Source organism: Delphinapterus leucas, chromosome 14 (assembly GCF_059928025.1).
Source record: "Delphinapterus leucas isolate spDelLeu-1000000601 "Yukka" chromosome 14, BTC_Dleu_Yukka2, whole genome shotgun sequence".
NCBI classification, from domain to species: Eukaryota; Metazoa; Chordata; class Mammalia; order Artiodactyla; family Monodontidae; genus Delphinapterus; species Delphinapterus leucas.
In genome coordinates, this window is record NC_143142.1 from 72,092,676 (window position 1) to 72,114,257 (window position 21,582).

The 21,582-nt window shown below is 39.0% G+C and overlaps 1 protein-coding gene across 7 annotated transcripts in view; it reads left to right on the forward strand.

The window, feature by feature from the left end:
- WDR7 (WD repeat domain 7) overlaps positions 1–21,582 on the forward strand; it is a 375,177-nt gene that overhangs the window by 67,952 nt on the left and 285,643 nt on the right. For all 7 annotated transcript variants that reach the window (XM_089895232.1, XM_089895231.1, XM_089895230.1 and 4 more), the window contains one exon: positions 4,670–4,884. In XM_089895232.1, the coding sequence (XP_089751358.1) occupies positions 4,670–4,884 (215 nt within the window). The remainder of the gene's footprint in view (positions 1–4,669; positions 4,885–21,582) is intronic.

The window sequence follows — 21,582 nt, forward strand, 5'->3', positions numbered from 1 at the left end:
GCAATAGTGCTAAATAGTGTTGTAGAGGCCATGGAAATTATTATTCTTTCACGTCTCTGGGTAGTTAGAAAATTAGTCAAACAACTAGCAAAAAGATTTGGCTGGCTGGACCTCTTGACTCCTATTTAGGAACTTATTAAAAGTGGGTCAACTGACCTAGATAGTGGCTGCTTCTCCATGGAGTTATGTTCTGTAGGGATCAACTCTCCATTCTTCACATTTGATGTTCCCAGTAAGCATGCAGTGGTGTTCTCACAGGCCTATGACAAGGTCAAAATCTTGTCTATTTGGGAAACAGTGGCATGCTTTAAAGTAATGACTGGTGCTACAAGATGTTCTTCTTATATGACTATTTCCAAGCCTTAACACCATTCTTATCTGCACATTTTTATCATCTTTGCTACATAATAAAAGTGATTCATCATATACCTATTCCTAGAGGGACAGTTATTAGGTGTTCTTGTACAAATGCAAACACCAGTAGTGATTGCCAAATATTATTAGAAATTAGTGTATGAAGTCTTAACCAATTTACTTTGTTATCTTTTTTCTTTTCATCTATTTTCTGTCCCTCCAAGTTTTCTTAAATATTCCTGTTTTTGCAGTAACTTCATGAAATATGTGTTTGAATCATTTTTTAAAACTTAGTTATCCAATAAAATATAACAGAGAATATGAACTAATGTATATTTGTCTACTGGCACAACATGTATAAAGCAACATATATAAAGCATGGATATCAAAAAAAATTAATTTTGATTTATTTATATTGATGGTTTTGTTACTAAAATAACCAAAAAGAATCAGGAGGTGGTACTTCAGTCCAGTCTTTTTTTATTAATAAAGGGTTTAGTAGCAAGTATTTTCTTCACATATTTGACCTTTCGCCTGCAGGGTTTAATACAATAGAGATTTGATTTTATGTTTCTGTTTCACAGCATATGGCATTACATCATCAACTTTTCTGTGTCTTCTATGTTTTTGTTTTTCATTCTATTACAAGAATACCATAAGATAGGATAGGCAAAGACACAAAGGATGAAATAGTTAAGAAAAAATGGGTACTTTTCTAAAATCTCAGTAAAACTAAGTGTAATCAGTCTCTTTTTTCCCTTTGGGTTCACCTTGAAATTTTGAAGGAAGAGGTTGTTAGAGCGGAAATATGATACCTTTTCTACTTTCCTCCTCATAAGTCCTCTGTGCAGTTAATTACTAAGTCCTTCCCATTAGGTACTCCTCCCCTCCCTTTTTTCTTTCCAGTGTACTATTCTTATATCGGGCTATATTTTTTCACACCTAGGCTATCTTTATTGGTTTCTCTGTCCTCTATTTCTACCTTCTAATCCATCCTGTACTCTGTTGGCAAATTAATCATAGGAAGTAAAACAATAACAACCACACTTGGTTCATGCCACTGTCTTAATGAAAAAAACATAAGTAATTTTAGTTCACGTAGCCTTTAAGAAAAGGCCCTCCACAGTGTGGTACACTCCTACCTTTGTCTTATCTCTTACTGTTCTTTTACACAGACATGTTACTCTGTGTGAAGAATAGTTCTAATCAAGAATAATTGGGTCACCATCTACCGCTTCTTGTCTTTTGTACCACCCATATTGTTGCTCACGGTTTTCATTCATTTGGAACATTATTTCTTTCTATTTGCTTATTTGTTTAAACAGTACATTATCTTTTAAGGAAATTTGAATATAGAAACAAAATTTTACATATTTTCCCCTGTAGTTGCCATTTCTGTTGCTCTTCATTGCTTTGTGTAGATCCAGGTTTCTATCTGGAATGATTTCCCTTTTGCCTAATATTTAATATTTCTTGTAGTGCATGTCTTTGGGTGATTCTTTCAGCTTCTGTATATCTGAAAAATTTTTTATTTCACCATCATTTTGAAGATTTTTTTTTCTGGGTATAGAATTCTAGGTGCATAGTTTTTTGTTTTTTTCCTTTCAATATTCCACTATCTTCTTGCTAGTATTATTTCCAGTAAAAAAAATCTGCTGTCATCCTTATCTTTGTTCCTCTATATATGCTGTGTCTGTTTTTTTCTGACTTTTAAAAGTTTTTCTCTTTATTATTAGTTTTGAGCCATTTAGTTATAGTTTTCTGCATGTTTCTTGTGCTTAAGGTTTGTTGTACTTCTTGGATCAGTGGGTGTATAGTTCTCAACAAATTTGGAAGCTTTTGGCCATTATTTATTCAAATATGTTTTTGATGTTTGATATCCCCCCTCTTTTCTCTCTTTGGAGACTCCAGTTATATGCCTATTAGGCTACTTGAAATTGCCCACAACTCTAGGATTATTTTTTCATTTTTAATGTTATTTTTTTCTGTGTCTCATTTTATAATTTCTAGTCTATGTTTTCAAGTTTACTGAGCTTTTCTTCTACAATGTCTAATATGCTTTTGTTCCCATTGAGTGTATTTTTCATGTCAGACATTGTAGTTTTCATCTTTGAAAACTACAGGTTTGATTTTGGATATCTCCCATGTCTCTCTATTCAAACTTTTTGAACATCTGGAGTACAATTATAATAACTTTTAATGGTTTTGTCTGCTAATTAAGAAAAAAGATCTGTTTCAGTGGTTTTTATTGATTTTATTTTTCCGCTCATTATAGATTATATTTTCCTGCTTTTCTCCAGAATAGCCTACAGGTGGCTCTAGGGTGGAAGCAGGGAGATTAGCTTGTATGCTGTTGTCCCTATAGGCAACAAACAATGGTGGATTATTAGACTAGAGTGATGGCACTGGAGCTGGTGAAAAGTGGTTGAAGTATGAGTATATTTTGAAGGTAGAACCAACAGGATTTGCTGATAGTTGGATGAGGAGCATAAAAGGATGAGATGGGCCAAAGATGACTCCAGGGTTTCAGTCATGAGAAACTTGAAGGATGCAATTCATTTTAAGATATTGAGAAACCAGAAGGAGGAGTAGATTTTGGGACTATCAGGAATTCAATTTTGGATATATTAAGTGGAGTTGAATATTAGATATTCAAGTAGAGATGTTGATTTGTAAATTGTACAGTTGATGCTTGAACAACACAGGTTTGAACTGCCTGGGTATTTTTTTCGGTAGTAAATACCACAATACTACATGATCTGCAGTTGGTTGAATCTGCAGGTATAACTGTGGATACGGTGAGCTGACTATATAGTTACGTGTGGATTTTCAACAGCATGGAAGGTTGGTTGCCCCTAATCCTTGTGTTATTCAAGGGACAACTGTATATATGAGTCAACTGTATATATGAGTCTGTAGTTCAAAGGAGGGAAGTCAGAGTGGGTGGTACAAATGTGGGAAATCTTAGCATATAGAAGATATGTAAAGTCATGACACTGGATATATCACCAAGGGAATGTAGGTTGATAATGGTTGGGGCACTCCAGGGTTTAAATGTGCTTCTGTGATGTAAAAAAACAGCAAAGGAGACTAAAATGGACCTGCCAGAAAAAAGAAGAAAATAAAGGATATGGTTGCCTGGAAGCCAAGTGACAAAATGTGTTTCAGGGAGTGGAGAGGAAGATCGAGAGCTGCTGACAGTAAAATGAGGACTGAGAACTGGCTATTAGATTTAGCAATGTGGAGAGTAGGTTCTGTGCACATTTGGTGTAAAATCTGATTTGAGTAAGTTTAAAGGAAGATGGGAGGAGAAAAATTTGGAGGTGGTAAAAATAGGCAGCTCTTTAGAGTATGATTATGAAAAATGGGATACATACCTAGTTAACCCACCTGGGTTGTGTGTGTGTGTGTGTGTGTGTGTGTGTTTTAAACAGGTGAAATAATTGCATGTTTATAAGCTGATGGGAATGATCTGGTAGACAGGGAAAACTGATGAAGAGAAAGAGGAGAATTGTTGACATGGTGTCTTTGGGCAGACAAGAGAAGGATGGGGTGTAAGCCACAGGTGTGTTAGGTAGGAGCCTGGATAGTTCATTCATAATTATTGAGTAATGTGACTGGAGATGTGGTAGTGGGAGTCTGTGGAACTTCTTTTTTAATTGCTTCTTTCTCTATGAAATAGGAAACAAAACTTTCATCCAGATGAGGGCAGGAAATGGAATGGTGGGATTGGAAGAGAAAGAAAGTATGGAATAATGAACTAGGAGAGTAGGAAAACGAAAGGTCTGTGGAAATGTGGTCACTATTAAGGGCCCACCAAGATCAGTGGTCAGGAAATTCAGGTGGATCTTTTAGTATGTTCATCATTCATGTCCATCTTCATTGTAAGATGCAGAGTAGGTGGAGAGTTGAATTCAACTAGTGTTGAATTGATTCTATAAGATTGACATATAGTCTTAGAGGAAGGTAAAATTATAGAAATTGCTGTTTGTAATAGACTAATGATGTGGCATGATCAAGGAGACCATCTTGGAAGTGGAAAGAAAGTAGAAAAGCCTGGAGGAAATTGTTGAAATCTTGGCTCTAAACTTGAGTTTATTGGGAAGTTGTGGTAGGGCCTTACGGAAAAGGAAATGATTAAGGTAATGCTACATGGAAGATCATTAGAGGAAGGAAATAAACAAGAAAATGTTTCTGGGAGGCACTGATAAAACATATTCCTACATTTAAAAATGTCCATGCATTTTCCTTTCCTAAAAAATGACTTAGAGTCTTCCAGAGTTGTGTAATGATTGTGAATATATATGTCTTCCAGGTGCACTGGACCGGTGTGTGATGGGGATCACAGCAGTAGAGATACTGAATGCTTGTGATGAAGCAGCTCCCGCTGCCGTTGACTCACTTAGTCACCCAGCAGTCAACTTAAAACAAGCTATGACACGACGCAGTCTTGCTGCTCTTAAAAACATGGCCCATCATAAGCTACAAACTCTTGCAACTAACCTCTTGGCTTCTGAGGCATCTGACAAAGTAAGTTTTGTATGTGGGCTCATGTGTCCCCATTCAACTTCATTTAATAATGCAGCTTTGGCACGTCTTAGGGAATCATTTTTGGGAGATGACACGGGTGAAAAATAAGCTTCTGGTTTTTATTTAGGTTTTCCAACACAGTTTTTAAGTATTTCACGTATTTGGCAGTCTGAAAAAGTGACTTGTTCTTACCATTCAGACTGTTTTAAAATGATTCCAACAGACTTAAGTGACTTCAGTTTCTGAAATTAGAGCAATCGTTTTATGTATAATCTGTCTTTCTGACTTTCTGACGGTCTTCCTGTAGAAAGGTTGAGCACGAGCTAATATCTTCAGGAGGAAAAAGTAACAATTTAGGCACAATTCGGATGTTTCTAATTGTGGCTTATCTTTTATTTTAAAAGTACGTTCTGATTTTATTAAGGTGGGGCCATTTAAAGATTTAAGAAAATATGTGACAGTAAGTATGGTGAGGTTACACAAGTGCTGGCATTTTTCTGCAAGACTGAAGCTCAATCACACTTTCCTTACTGACACTTAAAATCAATGCATCAGTTACTTCTTCAGTTAACAGAAGATTTTCCTACTAAAAGAAGAACAGTCAACCCCAATTCGTTAATTGGCTACTTGTGTTTAGTTTTGTAGAGACTAGTCACTATTTTGTTTGTGGTATTTGTGTTCTGTGGTATTATTAGAACTAGTTTGTCTCTGGTAATGGATAAATGAATCCTAGACACGATCCCAGTATTTTATCTGAATCACTACTAAAATTCCTACTTCCATCTTAGAATTCATTAGAATTATGAATGGGTAACCAAATACCTTTATTTTCATTCTCTCTTCTGATTCCTATTTTTTAGATGATGAGATGTGGAATAAATAACAAAGAGGCTGAAAGGGTCATCTATAAACTTGAAAATTTGCCCATGAATTAGCGAGTGCTAATGACATACGAAATACTGTAGGCAGCTCCACTGACCCATATCCTCCAGTAATTGGCAGTAATATTTGATCATTCTGTCTTTCCCCAAAATATTAATGTTCTATTGGCTTTGTTATGTTGTATTTTCATAGATTAGAATTGTGAAATCCTTCTGTGATATTTTTTCGTGCTTTCTGTTCCATGCTCTAAAGTTTGAATGGAAATCAGGCTTAAATGCATTTGCCATGCCTATAATTTCTTTGAAGAGGTCATGTGGATGTTCCCTAGGAATTCAGTGTTCATAGCCATTGTCTGATGTTCTATATAGTTTTAATATTGAGCAAACTTATAAAACAATACATTCAAGCGCAAACATGTATGTTTTGTAATTCGCAAATTTATTCTTTTTCTTGTTGGAATCCCCTAGAAGTAAAAATTTGGAAAAATAATTATATAACTAGAAAATTAAAGAAAAATAAGTGGTACAGTAACATTTATGAATGGCTTTTGTAAGTGGTCATGGTCCATTATGTGATTTTTACAATCTTGTTTGTCCCTGTTTTAATAGCACATTTTATAGTGCAATTAGTGATAAAAGCACCAGATATCAGGGACAGTACACTTATGTATTGTAAAATATATTGCTCGTGAACCTCCTCAGTCTTGTAGCAGTGGTAATTGTTGCCTGGCCTACAAGGAAAACAATTACGGGAGGGGAAAAGGCTTAGGAAGCTGAGGCTGCAGGAGGATAATCACTTTATGAAAAATGTATGTTGGCTGGACCATTAGGGATTTCTCTAACTATTTTCTCATGTTGACTTAGAGTCTCCTTCTGAGGGGAATATTTAAAGAGCCATCCTCTGGATGGCTTTCTAACCTCAAGAGAAATGAAGCCCACGCAAAGTTAAAAAAAAAGTAACCAAACATAACTAAGAGCCTCTCTGTGGTACAGGACTTACTCTAGGGTATTGGATCTGATTTTTTTTCATGGGTCTCTCAACGGAAAGTGAAACCTCTATGGGAATACTCTATATAAAGTATCCTTGTTTTCCCTTGTTAGAGTAGTGTTAGCAACTGGACTATTTGGAAACAAATATTTTACATTGTTAATTAGGTTAATTATGCCAGACATATACAGCTTTACAAGCAAAGATAATTTACTGTCCTGTGATTTTTTTTTTTTTCTTTCACTGGAAGAGCAAGAAGGTGTTAAGTAGAATTATCCTTTATTATTATTATTATTATTTTTTTTTTTTTTTGCGGTACGTGGGCCTCTCACTGTTGTGGCCCCTCCCGCTGCGGAGCACAGGCTCCGGACGCGCAGGCTCAGCGGCCATGGCTCACGGGCCCAGCCGCTCCGCGGCATGTGGGATCCTCCCGGACCGGGGCACGAACCCGTGTCCCCTGCATCAGCAGGCAGACTCTCAACCACTGCGCCACCAGGGAAGCCCTATCCTTTATTATCGCATCTAATCTTTGGAAGGTGTGTGTACTCAAAACCCTGTGTATTCCACTTATGACATGTATCTTATATTTCTCCTTGTATTATAATAACATATATACTTACCTAATTCTCTCTACTGAAATCCAGTCTTCTTTTTTTTAAAATTAATTTTTATTGGAGTATAGTTGATTTACAATGTTGTGTTAGTTTCAGGTGTACAGCAAAGTGAATCATTTATACATATATATACTCTTTATTTTTTTGTGGTACGCGGGCCTCTCACTGTTGTGGCCTCTCCCGTTGCGGAGCACAGGCTCCGGACGCGCAGCCTCAGCGGCCATGGCTCATGGGCCCAGCCGCTCTGCGGCATGTGGGTTCCTCCCGGACCGGGGCACGAACCCGTGTCCCCTGCATCGGCAAGCAGACTCTCAACCACTGCACCATCAGGGAAGCCCTACACTCTTTTTTTAGATTCTTTTCCCACATAGGTCATTACAGAGTATTGAGTAGAGTTCCCTGTGCTATACAGTAGGTTCTTATTAGTTATCTATTTTATATATAGTAGTGTATATATGTCAATCCCAATCTCCCAATTTACCCGCCCCCCCCCCCCCCCCCCGCCGTCCTTTCCTCCTTGGTAACTGTAAGTTTGTTTTATACATCTGTGACTCTATGAAATCCAGCCTTCTTGCAGACAGGGATTATGACTTATTTATCTCACCTCTGTGTTTTCCCCATGACATCTTGTAGCAGCTGTGCAATAAATATTTGTTGAATTGGATCATGTGTAACAGAAAGTGCTGATAACCTCTGCTTCAGCCTCTTTGCCCACCTCTTCTTCATTCCTCTCACAGTTGATTGTTTTGACTTGACAGTCAAATCTCTCCCTATTCATGAGACTCTAGATGTGGAGTGTTTATTAGGTACTTTGCCCTCTGTTCAGTTTTGCATTCTCTCCGTTTGGTTTTGGTGGGCAAGTTGGTCCCAGCATAACTCATTCTCCTTCCTTGCCATCTCTGTATTTTCAAACATCCTGAAATTATCTCAACTTCCACGCCCTCCTTTACTCCTGTTTCTTGTGGCTCTAGGCTAGTGTTGCTTAACCCCAGCACTATTGACCTTTTGGGCTGGATAATTTTTTGCTGCGGGGGACTGTCCTTTGTATTGTAGGATGTCAGAGAAGCATTTTTCCTTTACCCACTGCATGCAAATAGCACCCCCTCTCCCCTAAGCATGACAGTCAAAAAGGTTTTTAGACATTGACAAATGCTTGCTGGGGGGCAAAATTGCCTCTGGATTAAAAGCACTGCTTTGGAGAAAAACAGTTGAGAAATGGTAAAGATCCTACATCCTCTTTTTGTGTCTTTCTTTTCCCCTCCTCAGTTTTCTTCTTTAATGTCTCTCCTCTTTGTGAATGGTGAAGTCAGCCTCAACCCTCATCCCTTCTGCCCACTGTGGCAGAAATAGTTCTTGCATTCTCTCTGGGCTCACACCTTTCGGTTCAGACCTTTCTTAAAACACTTCACTTTGTGGTATTTTTTTTTAAATTTTTTTTTTGTTTATTTGTTTTTGGCTGCGTTGGGTCTTGGCTGCTGTGTGCGCGCTTTTCTCTAGTTGCGGCGAGCGGGGGCTACTCTTCCTTGTGGTGCGTGGGCCTCTCATTGTGATGGCTTCTCTTGTGGAGCACAGGCTCTACAGCGCAGGCTTAGCAGTTGTGGCGCACGGGCTTAGTTGCTCCGCGGCATGTGGGATCTTCCCGGACCAGGGCTCGAACCCGTGTACCCTGCATTGGCAGGTGGATTCTTAACCACTGCGCCACCAGGAAAGCCCTGTGTGTGGTATTTTTTTGTTTTTTTGTTGAGCTTCTTGAGGACAGGAGTTGAGTTTCTCCCCCTTTTATTTCCAGGGCTTAACATAGTATATGGAACATAGCAAGTACCCAGGAAATGTAGTGTGAAGTTAGTTTGCAAGTGTAGATTGGAGTCATGTGGAATCAACTCGAATGCAAAGCCGAGGACTTAACTCAATGAGTAATGACACGATATTGGGTAGTCTTAAAAGGAGATATTTGTTTGTTTAAGAATGATTTTGCCATGTCTGACACTTATATGCAGACCACTTCTGTTGACTTGGGAAATGAATTGTGATGCTCCTGGGATGATACAGTGAGAGGTGTGGGAACTGGAAAGGATTAGGCAGTGGAAATGTAGACGAGGGATAACTTGTAAGCTGTTGTTTAGGTTGAATAAATAGGACTTCACAAATGAGCAAGAGAAGATTTGAGACATAACAGGTTGATTTCCAAGATCCAAGCCTGGGTAAAGGGAGAATGGTGGAGCTGTTAACAGAAATAAACAACTCATGGCATAGGCTTTGAAGTTGATTGTAACAGGAGACATTTGCCCCTTCTGTGTAGTGTTGAGAGATGGGGTACATGTGGTGGGAGCAAACAACCTCCAAGAAAGGAATGATATGATGCTGGGGTAGAGTAGGGATGGGATTTTATTTCCTAAATGAACACTGTAATGGAGTGCCTGAACTAGACTGTAGCTGACATTTTGCGGTGCCTACTATCATTAGATTATTCCAGATATGCTGTTCTCCTTAATTCTCATTACAAATAGATGAGTTAGTTATCCTCAGATTTGCAAATGATGAACCTAAAGCACATTTGGTTAGAACAGAGATTGGCAAATGTTTTTCTGTAAAGGGTTAGATAGTAAAAAAAATTAGGCTTTGTAGACCATATTGCTCTGTCACAATGATTCAACTCTGCCATTACAATGGCATTAAAGCAGCTATAGACACTATGTAAATGGACTGGCTCCCAATAAAACTTTATTTATGAAAACAGGCAATGGGCTGGATTTGGCCCCTGGGTCATAGTTTGCTGACCCCTGCATCTGAAGATGGCATTATTAATATCAAGGTTGTGGGTACAGTTCCCCCATGGAATGGCCTTTGCTTCATTTTTGAAAAGTAGTTCAAAGGAGTGGTTTAGAGCCCAAGTTCTAGTCACAGGCGTATCTGTGTTCCAATTGCATCTCTGTAACTTCCTGCCTGTTGGTGACCTTGGACAAGTAACCTCCAGTGGCCTAGCTTACACATATAATTGAAAACAAATCTTTGTAAAGGAAGTAAAGGTTGACAGTTGATCAGAGCAATGAAATAACATCAAGACTTGGGGAATAAAAAAGAGCGTATGGAGTTAGTAAAGTCATTGGTCATCATTAAGAGCTGTTTGGGTAGAATTAGTTGGGTTAGAAGTCAGGATACAGCGAGCTAGGAATGAGCATGAGGTGAAGTGGAGGCACAGTGTGTGGAAGAAGTTTGCTTTTGGAGAAATAAAAGATTAGTAGCTTCAGTGGCTGCAGGGTTAAGAGCAGAGTTTATGCTTTGGGAGCTCACCGAACACTTTTGTTGGTGGAGGGAGTGATTGGTGGGGCCATGGAAGAGGACATGGTGTTGAGAATAGAGTTGGAAAGTTCACTCTTATTAGAAATTGTTTCCGTTTAATCTGTAGTGATGAAAAGAGGGAGGTGAATTTAACAAATTATTTTCAGTGGAAGAAGAGAAGAGTAGGCTGTGTAATCTGTTTTAAAAAAAGGAAGTGGTTATAATCCCTTGAAGGTAGAGTCATCTTTTTCTTTTCTTTTAATCCCTCATTAAACTCAGAATAAGTAGTATATTGGATTAGAAGTTTGAGGACTTGTAAGATATAAATAACTAGGAGATCATAGCTGGCATGTCATGGCATTTGAGGAATGCATAAATGAATATGTCAAGAAGAATGTCTGGGCATATCAGGTGATCTTTTTGACAAGTTTTTCTACAGAGTATTTGCCAGACACTGGTTCTTGGTGAGGAGATCTTGGTGGATGCCTTGGGCCAATGGGATTTTATTAGTAAAGCTAGAAAGCCCTTGCAGCCATGGAATTCATTTTTTAGGCCTACTGTGTGTAATTTTTTATTGGGCCTGGTTACATCTTGGGCATTGTTGTATCAATAAGAATCACCGTATTTATATTGAAAAATGATGAGGTTGAAGAAATTGAAAATTGACCAGGATGATTTATCTTTTACCTTCCATTTCTCTCTCTGTCGTCTAATTAGTCAAAACCCTGAAAAAAATGAATGGACTATATATGCAAAGGTCAGTAACTTTGTATTCTGTGTAACTAGGCAAGAGAATGGAATTTACAAGTCAAATATAACCTGCTGAGAACATACTCTGTGTTTTTTGCTTGCAGAATTCACTCTGTTAAAAAAAAAATTGTACTGATTGAACTGACTTTATGATTCACTGTGAAAAGGGCACTTATAAGGTACAGACAGAGACAAGCCAAATGACGTTATGTACAGGGTACCAGGCCTTGTCTGGTGAACTGTTTTCAGCCTTAGAAAAATTCTTATGATAAGCCTGACCTTTGAAGTATCAATTAAACTTGCTTAACATTCTGCTCCAAAAGTTTAATGAATATTTTAAAAGAAAATATGAATATGTTAAAGGTATATTTATTATATACTTTGAAGTATATATGAGTTCAGTTTTGGATTCTTCTAAATGGTTATTAAGACAAAAATTTTATACACTAATTGTTGTCTAATTGTTAATAAAATTAAGGAGACTTAGCTAAGCTGCTAGGCCTTAAGAAAACAAAGGAGTGAATGTCTCTGTAGGAGGAGGATAAACGTTTATTAAATGCCTTTGTGACCAGTGATTCCCTTTGATGGAGGATAATAATTAGAAACTGAACCCAGATGCTGTGTGCACTCATTGCTCCTGGGATGACGTTGCATCCGGGCCCTTTCAGTAGATAGAGCTAGGTAGTATTAGGTATGTGTACATGAATACACACTTACACAAACATGTACGTCTTTAAGTGTCTCTCTATCTTCCTAAATATATTAAATACCTTGGGTTAGCACCATTACCTCCAATTCCAACCAAACACCACAGTGTTGGCTGTAGCCTCCCCTCCTGGCTTGTTGTAACTCTCTTCTTCACCTGTGAGAAACCTCTCCCAGTATTTTCAGTGTATTTGCTCAGTTCCCCCTTTGTGTAAACAATTTCCCCTTCACCCCAAATCTCTTTTCAGGTGTGCCCACCAAAAGCTTGCCTCCCACAAAGGAAAAGAAGTTTCATTTCTTCTTGTTAACATTTTCTTTCTTTCCACCTTCTGCTTTTCTTAGCATTATGAATTGTATTCATTCATTCTTGCGTTTCTTTCCATTGAAGCTTCTTTGCTAAAGTGATGTTTTCTTTTTTATTTTTAATTCTTTTTTTAACATCTTTATTGGAGTATAATTGCTTTACAATGGTGTGTTAGTTTCTGCTTTATAGCAGAGTGAATCAGTTATACATGTACATATGTCCCCATACTTCTTCCCTCTTGCATCTCCCTCCCTCCCACCCTCCCTACCCCCCCCCCAAGGTGGTCACAAAGCACCGAGCTGATCTCCCTGTGCTATGTGGCTGCTTCCCCCTAGCTATCTATTTTACGTTTGGTAGTGTATATATGTCCATGCCACTCTCTCACTTTGTCCCAGCTTACCCTTGCCCCTCCCAGTATCCTCAAGTCCATTCTCTAGTAGGTCTGCATCTTTATTCCCATCTTGCCCCTAGGTTTTTCATGACCAGTTTTTGGTTTTGTTTTTTTTTTTACATTCCATATATATGTGTTAGCATACAGTATTTGTTTTTCTCTTTCTAACTTACTTCACTCTGTATGACAGTCTCTAGGTGCATGCACCTCACTACAAATAACTCAGTTTCGTTCCTTTTTATAGCTGAGTAATATTCCATTGTATATATGTGCCACATCTTCTTTATCCATTCATCTGTTGATGGACACTTTGGTTGCTTCCGTGTCCTGGCTATTGTAAACAGAGCTGTAATGAACATTTTGGTACATGACTCTTTTTGAATTATGGTTTTCTCAGGGTATATGCCCAGCAGTGGGATTGCTGGGTCATATGGTAGTTCTATTTGTAGTTTTTTAAGGAACATCCATACTGTTCTCCATAGTGGCTGTATCAATTTACATTCCCACCAATAGTGCAAGAGGGTTCCCTTTTCTCCACACCCTCTCCAGCATTTATTGTTTGTAGATTTTTTGATGATGGCCATTCTGAGTGGTGTGGGATGATATCTCATTGTAGTTTTGATTTGCATTTCTCTAATGATTAATGATGTTGAGCATTCTTTCATGTGTCTGTTGGCCATCTGTATATCTTCTTTGGAGAAATGTCTATTTAGGTCTTCTGGCCATTTTTGGATTGGGTTGTTTGTTTCTTTGATATTGAGCTGCATGAGCTGCTTGTAAATTTTGGAGATTAATCCTTTGTCCGTTGCTTCATTTGCAAATATTTTCTCCCTTTCTGAGGGTTGTCTTTTGGTCTTGTTTATGGTTTCCTTTGCTGTGCAAAAGCTTTTAAGTTTCATTAGATCCCATTTGTTTATTTTTGTTTTTATTTCCATTTCTCTAGGAGGTGGGTCAAAAAGGATCTTGCTGTGATTTACGTCATAGAGTGTTCTGCCTATGTTTTCCTCTAAGAGTTTGATGGTGTCTGGCCTTACATTTAGGTCTTTAATCCATTTGGAGTTTATTTTTGTGTATGGTGTTAGGCAGTGTTCTAATTTCATTCTTTTACATGTAGCTGTCCAGTTTTCCCAGCACCACTTTTTGAAGAGGCTATCCTGTTCCATTGATCTATACTTCTGTTTCTGTGCCAGTACCATACTGTCTTGATTACTGTATCTTTGTAGTATAGTCTGAAGTCAGGGAGCCTGATTCCTCCAGCTCCGTTTTTCTTTCTCAAGATTGCTTTGGCTGTTCGGGGTCTTTTGTGTTTCCATACAAATTCAGAAATTTTCTCTTGTAGTTCTGTGAAAAATGCCAGTGGTAGTTTGATAGGGACTGCATTGAATCTGTAGATTGCTTTGGGTAAGAGTCATTTTCACAATGTTGATTTCTCCAATCCAAGAACATGGTATATCTCTCCATCTATTTGTATCATCTGTAGTTTCTTTCATCAGTGTCTTATAATTTTCTGCATACAGGTCTTTTGTCTCCTTAGGTAGGTTTATTCATAGATATTTTATTCTTTTTGTTGCAGTGGTAAATGGGAGTGTTTCCTTAATTTCACTTTCAGATTTTTCATCATTAGTGTATAGGAATGCAAGAGATTTCTGTGCATTCATTTTGTATCCTGATGCTTTACCAAATTCATTGATTAGCACTAGTAGTTTTCTGGTAGCATCTTTAGGATTGTCTATGTATAGTATCATGTCATCTGCAAACAGTGGCAGCTTTACTTATTCTTTTCCAATTTGGATTCCTTTTATTTCTTTACTTCTCTGATTGCTGTGGCTGAAACTTCCAAAACTATGTTGAATAATGGTGAGAGTGGGCAACCTTGTCTTGTTCCTGATCTTAGTGGAAATGGTTTCAGTTTTTCACCATTGAGGATGATGTTAGCTGTGGGTTTGTCATATGTGGCCTTTATTATGTTGAGGAAAGTTCCCTCTATGCCTCCTTTCTGGAGGGTTTTTATCATAAATGGGTGTTGAATTTTGTCGAAAGCTTTCTCTGCATCTATTGAGGCGATCATATGGTTTTTCTCCTTCAGTTTGTTAATATGCTGTATCACGTTGATTGATTTGCGTATATTGAAGAAGACTTGCATTCCTGGGATAAACCCCACTTGATCATAGTGTATGATCCTTTTAATGTGCTGTTGGATTCTGTTTGCTAGTACTTTGTTGAGGATTTTTGCATCTATGTTCATCAGTGATATTGGCCAGTAGTTTTCTTTCTTTGTGACATCTTTGTCTGGTTTTGGTATCAGAGTGATGGTGGCCTTGTAGAATGAGTTTGAGAGTGTTCCTCCCTCTGCTATATTTTGGAAGAGTTTGAGAAGGATAGGTGTTTGCTCTTCTCTAAATGTTTGATAGAATTCGCCTGTGAAGCCATCTGGTCCTGAGCTTTTGTTTGTTGGAAGATTTTAAATCACACTTTCAATTTCAGTGCTTGTGATTGGTCTGTTCATATTTTCTGTTTCCTCCTGGTTCAGTCTCAGAAGGTTGTGCATTTCTAAGAATTTGTCCATTTCTTCCAAGTTGTCCATTTTATTGGCATATAGTTGCTTGTAGTAATCTCTCATGATCCTTTGTATTTCTGCAGTGTCAGTAGTTACTTCTCCTTTTTCATTTCTAATTCTGTTGATTTGAGTCTTCTCCCTTTTTTTCTTGATGAGTCTGGCTAATGGTTTATCCATTTTGTTTATCTTCTCAAAGAACCAGCTTTTAGTTTTATTGATCTTTGCTATCGTTTCCTTCATTTCTTTTTCATTTATTTCTGATCTGATCTTTATGATTTCTTTCCTTCTGCTAACTTTGGGGTATTTTGTTCTTCTTTCTCTAATTGCTTTAGGTGTAAGATTAGGTTGTTTATTTGAGTTGTTTCTTGTTTCTTAAGTTAGGATTGTATTGCTATAAAGTTCCCTCTTAGAACTGCTTTTGCTGCATCCCATAGGTTTTGGGTTGTTGTGTATCATTGTCATTTGTTTCTAGGTATTTTTTGATTTCCTCTTTGATTTCTTCAGTGATCTCTTGCTTATTCAGTAGTATATTGTTTAGCCTCCATATGTTTGTATTTCTTACAGAGTTTTTCCTGTAATTGATATCTAGTCTCATAGCGTTGTGGTCGGGAAAGATACTTGATACGATTTCAATTTTCTTAAATTTACCAAGGCTTGATTTGTGACCCAAGATATGATATATCCTGGAGGATGTTCCATGAGCACTTCAGAAAACTGTGTATTCTTTTGTTTTTGGATGGAATGTCCTATAAATATCCATTAAGTCCATCTTGTTTAATGTATCATTTAAAGCTTGTTTTTCCTTATTTATTTTCATTTTGAATGATCTGCCCATTGGTGAAACTGGGGTGTTAAAGTCCCCTACTATGATTGTGTTACTGTCGATTTCCCCTTTTATGGCTGTTAGCATTTGCCTTATGTATTGAGGTGCTCCTATGTTGGGTGCATAAATATTTACAATTTTTATATCTTCTTCTTGGATTGATCCCTTGATCATTATGTCATTATGTACTGTCCTTCTTTGTCTCTTTTAATAGTCTTTGTTTTAAAGTCTATTTTGTCTGATACGAGAATTGCTACTCCAGGTTTCTTTTGATTTCCATTTGCATGGAGTATCTTTTTCCATCCCTTCACTTTCAGTCTGTATGTGTCCCTAGGTTTGAAATGGGTCTCTTGTAGACAGCATATATATGGGTCTTGTTTTTGTATCCATTTGGCCAATCTATGTCTTTTGGTTGGAGCATTTAATCCATTTACATTTAAGGTAATTATTGATATGTATGTTCCTATTACCATTTTCTTAATTGTTTTGGGTTTACTATTGTAGGTCTTTTCCTTCTCTTGTGTTTCCTGCCTAGAGAAGTTCCTTTAGCATTTGTTGTAGAAGTGGTTTGGTGGTGCTGAATTCTCTTAGCTTTTGCTTGTCTGTAAAGGTCTTAATTTCTCCATCAAATCTGAATGAGATCTTTGCTGGGTCGAGTAATCTTGGCTGTAGGTTTTTCTCCTTCACCACTTTAAATATGTCTTGCCACTCCCTTCTGGCTTGCAGAGTTTCTGCTGAAAGATCAGCTGTTAACCGTATGGGGATTCCCTTATGTGTTATTTGTTGTTTTTCTCTTGCTGCTTTTAATATTTGTTCCTTGTATTTAATTTTTGAGTTTGATTAATATGTGTCTTGGCGTGTTTCTCCCCTGCTTTATCCTGTATGGGACTCTCTCTGCTTCCTGGGCTTGATTAACTATATCCTTTCCCATATTAGGGAAGTATTCAACTATAATCTCTTCAAATATTTCCTCAGTACCTTTCTTTTCCTCTTCTTCTGGGACCCCTATAATTTGAAGTTGGTGTGTTTAATGTTGTCCCAGAGGTCTCTGAGGCTGTCCTCAATTGTTTTCATTCTTTTTTCTTTATTCTGCTCTGTGGTAGTTATTTCCAGTATTTTATCTTCCAGGTCACTTATCCATTCTTCTGCCTCAGTTATTCTGCTATTGATCCCTTCTAGAGAATTTTTAATTTCACTCATTGTGTTGTTCATCACTGTTTGTTCGTTCTTTAGTTCTTCTAGGTCCTTGTTGAACGTTTCTTGTATTTTCTCCTTTCTATTTCCAAGATTTTGGATCATCTTTACTATCATTATTCTGAATTATTTTTTGGGTAGACTGCCTATTTCCTGTTCATTTGTTAGGTCTGGTGGGTTTTTACCTTGCTCCTTCATCTGCTGTGTGTTTCTCTGTCTTCTCATTTTGTTTAACTTACTGTGTTTGGGATCTCCTTGTCACAGGCTGCAGGTTCGTAGTTCCTGTTGTTTTTGGTGTCTGTCCCCAGTGGTTAAGGTTGGTTCAGTGGGTTGTGTAGGCTTCCTGGTGGAGGGGACTAGTGCCTGTGTTCTGGTGGATGAGGGTGGATCTTGTCTTTCTGGTGGGCAGGTCCACATCTGGTGGTGTGTTTTGAGGGTGTCTGTGGCCTTATTATGCTTTTAGGCAGCCTCTCTGCTAATGGATGGGGTTGTATTCCTGTCTTGCTAGTTGTTTGGCATAGGGTGTCCTGCACTGTGGTTTGCTGGTCGTTGAGTGGAGCTGGGTCTTGGCATTGAGATGGAGATCTCTGGGAGATTTTCATCGTTTGATATTACGTGGAGCTGGGAGGTCTCTTGTGGACCAGTGTCCTGAAGTTGGCTCTCCCACCTCAGAGGCACAGCCCTGACACCTGGCTGCAGCACCAAGAGCCCATCCTCCACATGACTCAGAATAAAAGGGAGAAGAAAAGAAAGAAGGAAAGAAGAATATAAAATAAAATATAGTAAAATAAAGTTATTAAAATAAAAAATAATTATTAAGAAACAAATTTTTTTAAGTAATAAAAAAAACAAAAAGAGACAGACAGAACACTAGGACAAATGGCAAAAGCAAAGCTATACAGACAATATCACCCAGAGAAGCATACACATACACACTCACAAAAAGAGAAAAAGGGAAAAAAAATATATATATGTCGTTGCTCCCAAAGTCCACCTCCTCAATTTGGGATGATTCGTTGTCTCTTCAGGTATTCCACAGATGCAGGTACATCATGTTGATTGTGGAGATTTAATCCGCTGCTTCTGAGGCTGCTGGGAGATATTTCCCTTTCTCTTCTTTCTTCACACAACTCCCGGGTTTCAGCTTTGTATTTGGCCCCGCCTCTGCGTGTAGGTTGCCTGAGGGCGTCTGTTCTTCGCTCAGACAGGACGGGGTTAAAGGAGCAGCTGATGCGGGGGGCTCTGGCTCACTCAGGCCGGGGGGAGGGAGGGGTACAGATGCGGGGCGGGCCTGCGCGGCAGAGGCCGGCGTGACGTTGCACCAGCCTGAGGCGCGCCATGCGTTCTCCCGGGGAAGTTGTCCCTAGATCCCGGGACCCTGGCGGTGGCGGGCTGCACAGGTTCCCGGGAGGGGAGGTGTGGAGAGTGACCTGTGCTCACACACAAGCTTCTTGGTGGCAGCAGCAGCAGCCTTAGCGTCTCATGCCCGTCTCTGGAGCTCCTTTAAGCTGTGCTGTGAATCCCCTCTCCTCAACGCGCCCCGAAACAATGGTCTCTTGCCTCTTAGGCAGCTCCAGACTTTTTCCCAGACTCCCTCCCGGCTAGCCGTGGCACACTCACCCCTTCAGGCTTTGTTCACGCAGCCATCCCCAGTCCTCTCCCTGCGATCCGACCGAAGCCCGAGCCTCAGCTCCCAGCACCCCCTCCCCGCCCCGGCGGGTGAGCAGACAAGCCTCTCGGGCTGGTGAGTGCTGGTCGGCACCGATCCTCTGTGCGGGAATCTCACCGCTTTGCCCTCCGCACCCCTGTTGCTGCGCTCTCCTCCACGGCTCCGAAGCTCCCCCCTCCACCACCCGCAGTCTCCACCAGTGAAGGGGCTTCCTAGTGTGTGGAAACCTTTCCTCCTTCACAGCTCCTTCCCCGAGGTGCAGGTCCTGTCCGTATTCTTTTGTCTCTGTTTTTTCTTTTTTCTTTTGCCCTACCCAGGCACGTGGGGAGTTTCTTGCCTTTTGGGAGGTCTGAGGTCTTTTGCCAGCATTCAGTAGGTGTTCTGTAGGAGCTCTTCCACATGTAGATGTATTTCTGATGTATCTGTGGGGAGGAAGGTGATCTCTGCGTCTTACTCTTCCGCCATCTTGAAGCTCCTCCCCTTTAATTCTTTCTTGAGTTCAGTCATTTCATTTCTGATTTTTCTAATTCTCATTTGTATTGTTCTTTTATGTTGAGTATCATTTTTAAAATGTTCTTTAGCTTGTTTTGAAACAGTACATTCATTTCCATCTGCTGCTTCAACATGTCTGTTTTTTTTCTGTTTCGTATTCTGTCTCTTTTTTTAATAGAGGCCCGATTTTTATTTAAGATCCGGCATGTAGGATCTTAGTTCCCCAACCGGGGATCGATCCCATACCCCGTGCAGTAGAAGTGCAGAGTCGTAACCACTGGACCTCTAGGGAATCCCCGTTCTTATTCTCTTTTTACTTGCAATAATTTTGACCTCAATACTTTTTGTTGCTCACTTTGTGAAATGATTTTTCCTGGATTTTTTTAATGATTAATTCAGAGAGCTTTTCTAACTTCACAGAACTCCTTCTGTTGTTTCATGTGGTTCAATAATATGGTGACTTGCTTTCTGATAGTTTCTGGCACTGTTCCTATCCTTCCTTTTTTATTTATTTATTTTTGTTTTTTAAATTACCTGTCAATTTTGACTGCATTCTTAGCAGTTTCTCCTTATTGCGGGATCTTTTCCTAGAAGGGAGTGTGGATACATCAGTGTTGTAAGGGCCCTGGGAATCTGATGTGCCAGCCCCCTGAGATCTCACAACTGCAGGCCCTTGTGTTCACTTGCTGTTGAGGTAGGTAAGCTCCTCCCGGGTTCAGCTGCTGTTTTCAGGTTTAATTTTTGGTTAAGTATCTGTTGGCTCTTTTAGAGTTTTCCTGTCAGAGCTGTCAAATACATTCCTGCTTCTCCTTCCTTCTTACTACAGGGATGCCTGATACCAGGTGGATTTTGTAGCTGTTGGTGGGTTTTCCCATCCACTTGAATTTTGAGATTTGTGGGTATACTTCATCACTTAATTTTGTTGAAAATGTTCTCAATGGGTTTTGGTTATGCTGCCTAGTTGCTCTGTCTCTTTTTATGAGGGGCTTTGGGAAAATCCAGTAACTATGCTGGCGTTGTTACTATGATCTTCCCTTTGGGTCTCTATAGTCTCAATGTTAAGTGTAGAATTCAGTGAAATGAATTAGTTAAGGAGAAATATTAAACATTCATTTAAAAATCATTCATTTAAAAATCTTACTTACAAGTAAGCATGTTTACAAACATGCTTCATTTGCCCTAGATGAAGCATGTTTGTAAATATCTATCGTTTTTCTGGATTACACTGGTAAGATACCAGTGTGGTTTTGAATTGAAAGGAAGCGTACTTTATTTATGCAAGAAGATCCTTAACCTCTTGGCAGGTGACAGTTGCCCTGAGTCCATCAGCCTGGATTGAACTTCTCCTCCCGTGCTGCCACAGTCTCATCACATGGTGGTTAGTGAGACTGACTTTTAAGGTCTACAGTGAGCAGTCAGTGACTTTGTTTTGCCATTACTTCCCTCTCTGTTGTTTGTCATTTGGAACTTTAAAAGTTCTAGAATGAAAATTTTAGAATTTAACATGAAGCTTTGGTAAAGAGATTCCTTAAGGAATGAGCTTAAGAAAAGTTTTTTGGAACCACAAATGTAAAATTAAAAGATTTAAAGTAATTAAGGAGGCACAGGTATATAGGGCAGGTAATGGGGTTAATTTCTGGATGTACATTATTGCATTAGTTGCTGTTATCACAGACACAAGCAAACACAGGGCAGTCCATGAAGTCCTGTTGGCCTGCCTCTCCGCTCCCTCCCTCTTTTCCTCTCTTTCTCCATCTTTTCCTCCCTTCCACAGGCTATTCATTATATTAAATTAATCATTCATCCTCATCTCTGTAAAAATGGTTCACATTCCTCTAATGTATTTATGTCCTAATTCTGATTTTCTTTCTTCATATTTGCCTCACTTTCACAGTACTCTCACACGCACAGGGAAGTACAGTGTGTGTAGGTTGTAAGTGCACGTGCTCCTCAGTGTGTGTGTGTGTGTGTGTGTGTGTGTGTGTGTGTGTGTGTGTGTGCACTCACCAGGCACGGATATTTCATAGAGTTTGGGATGAATGCTTTGAAGA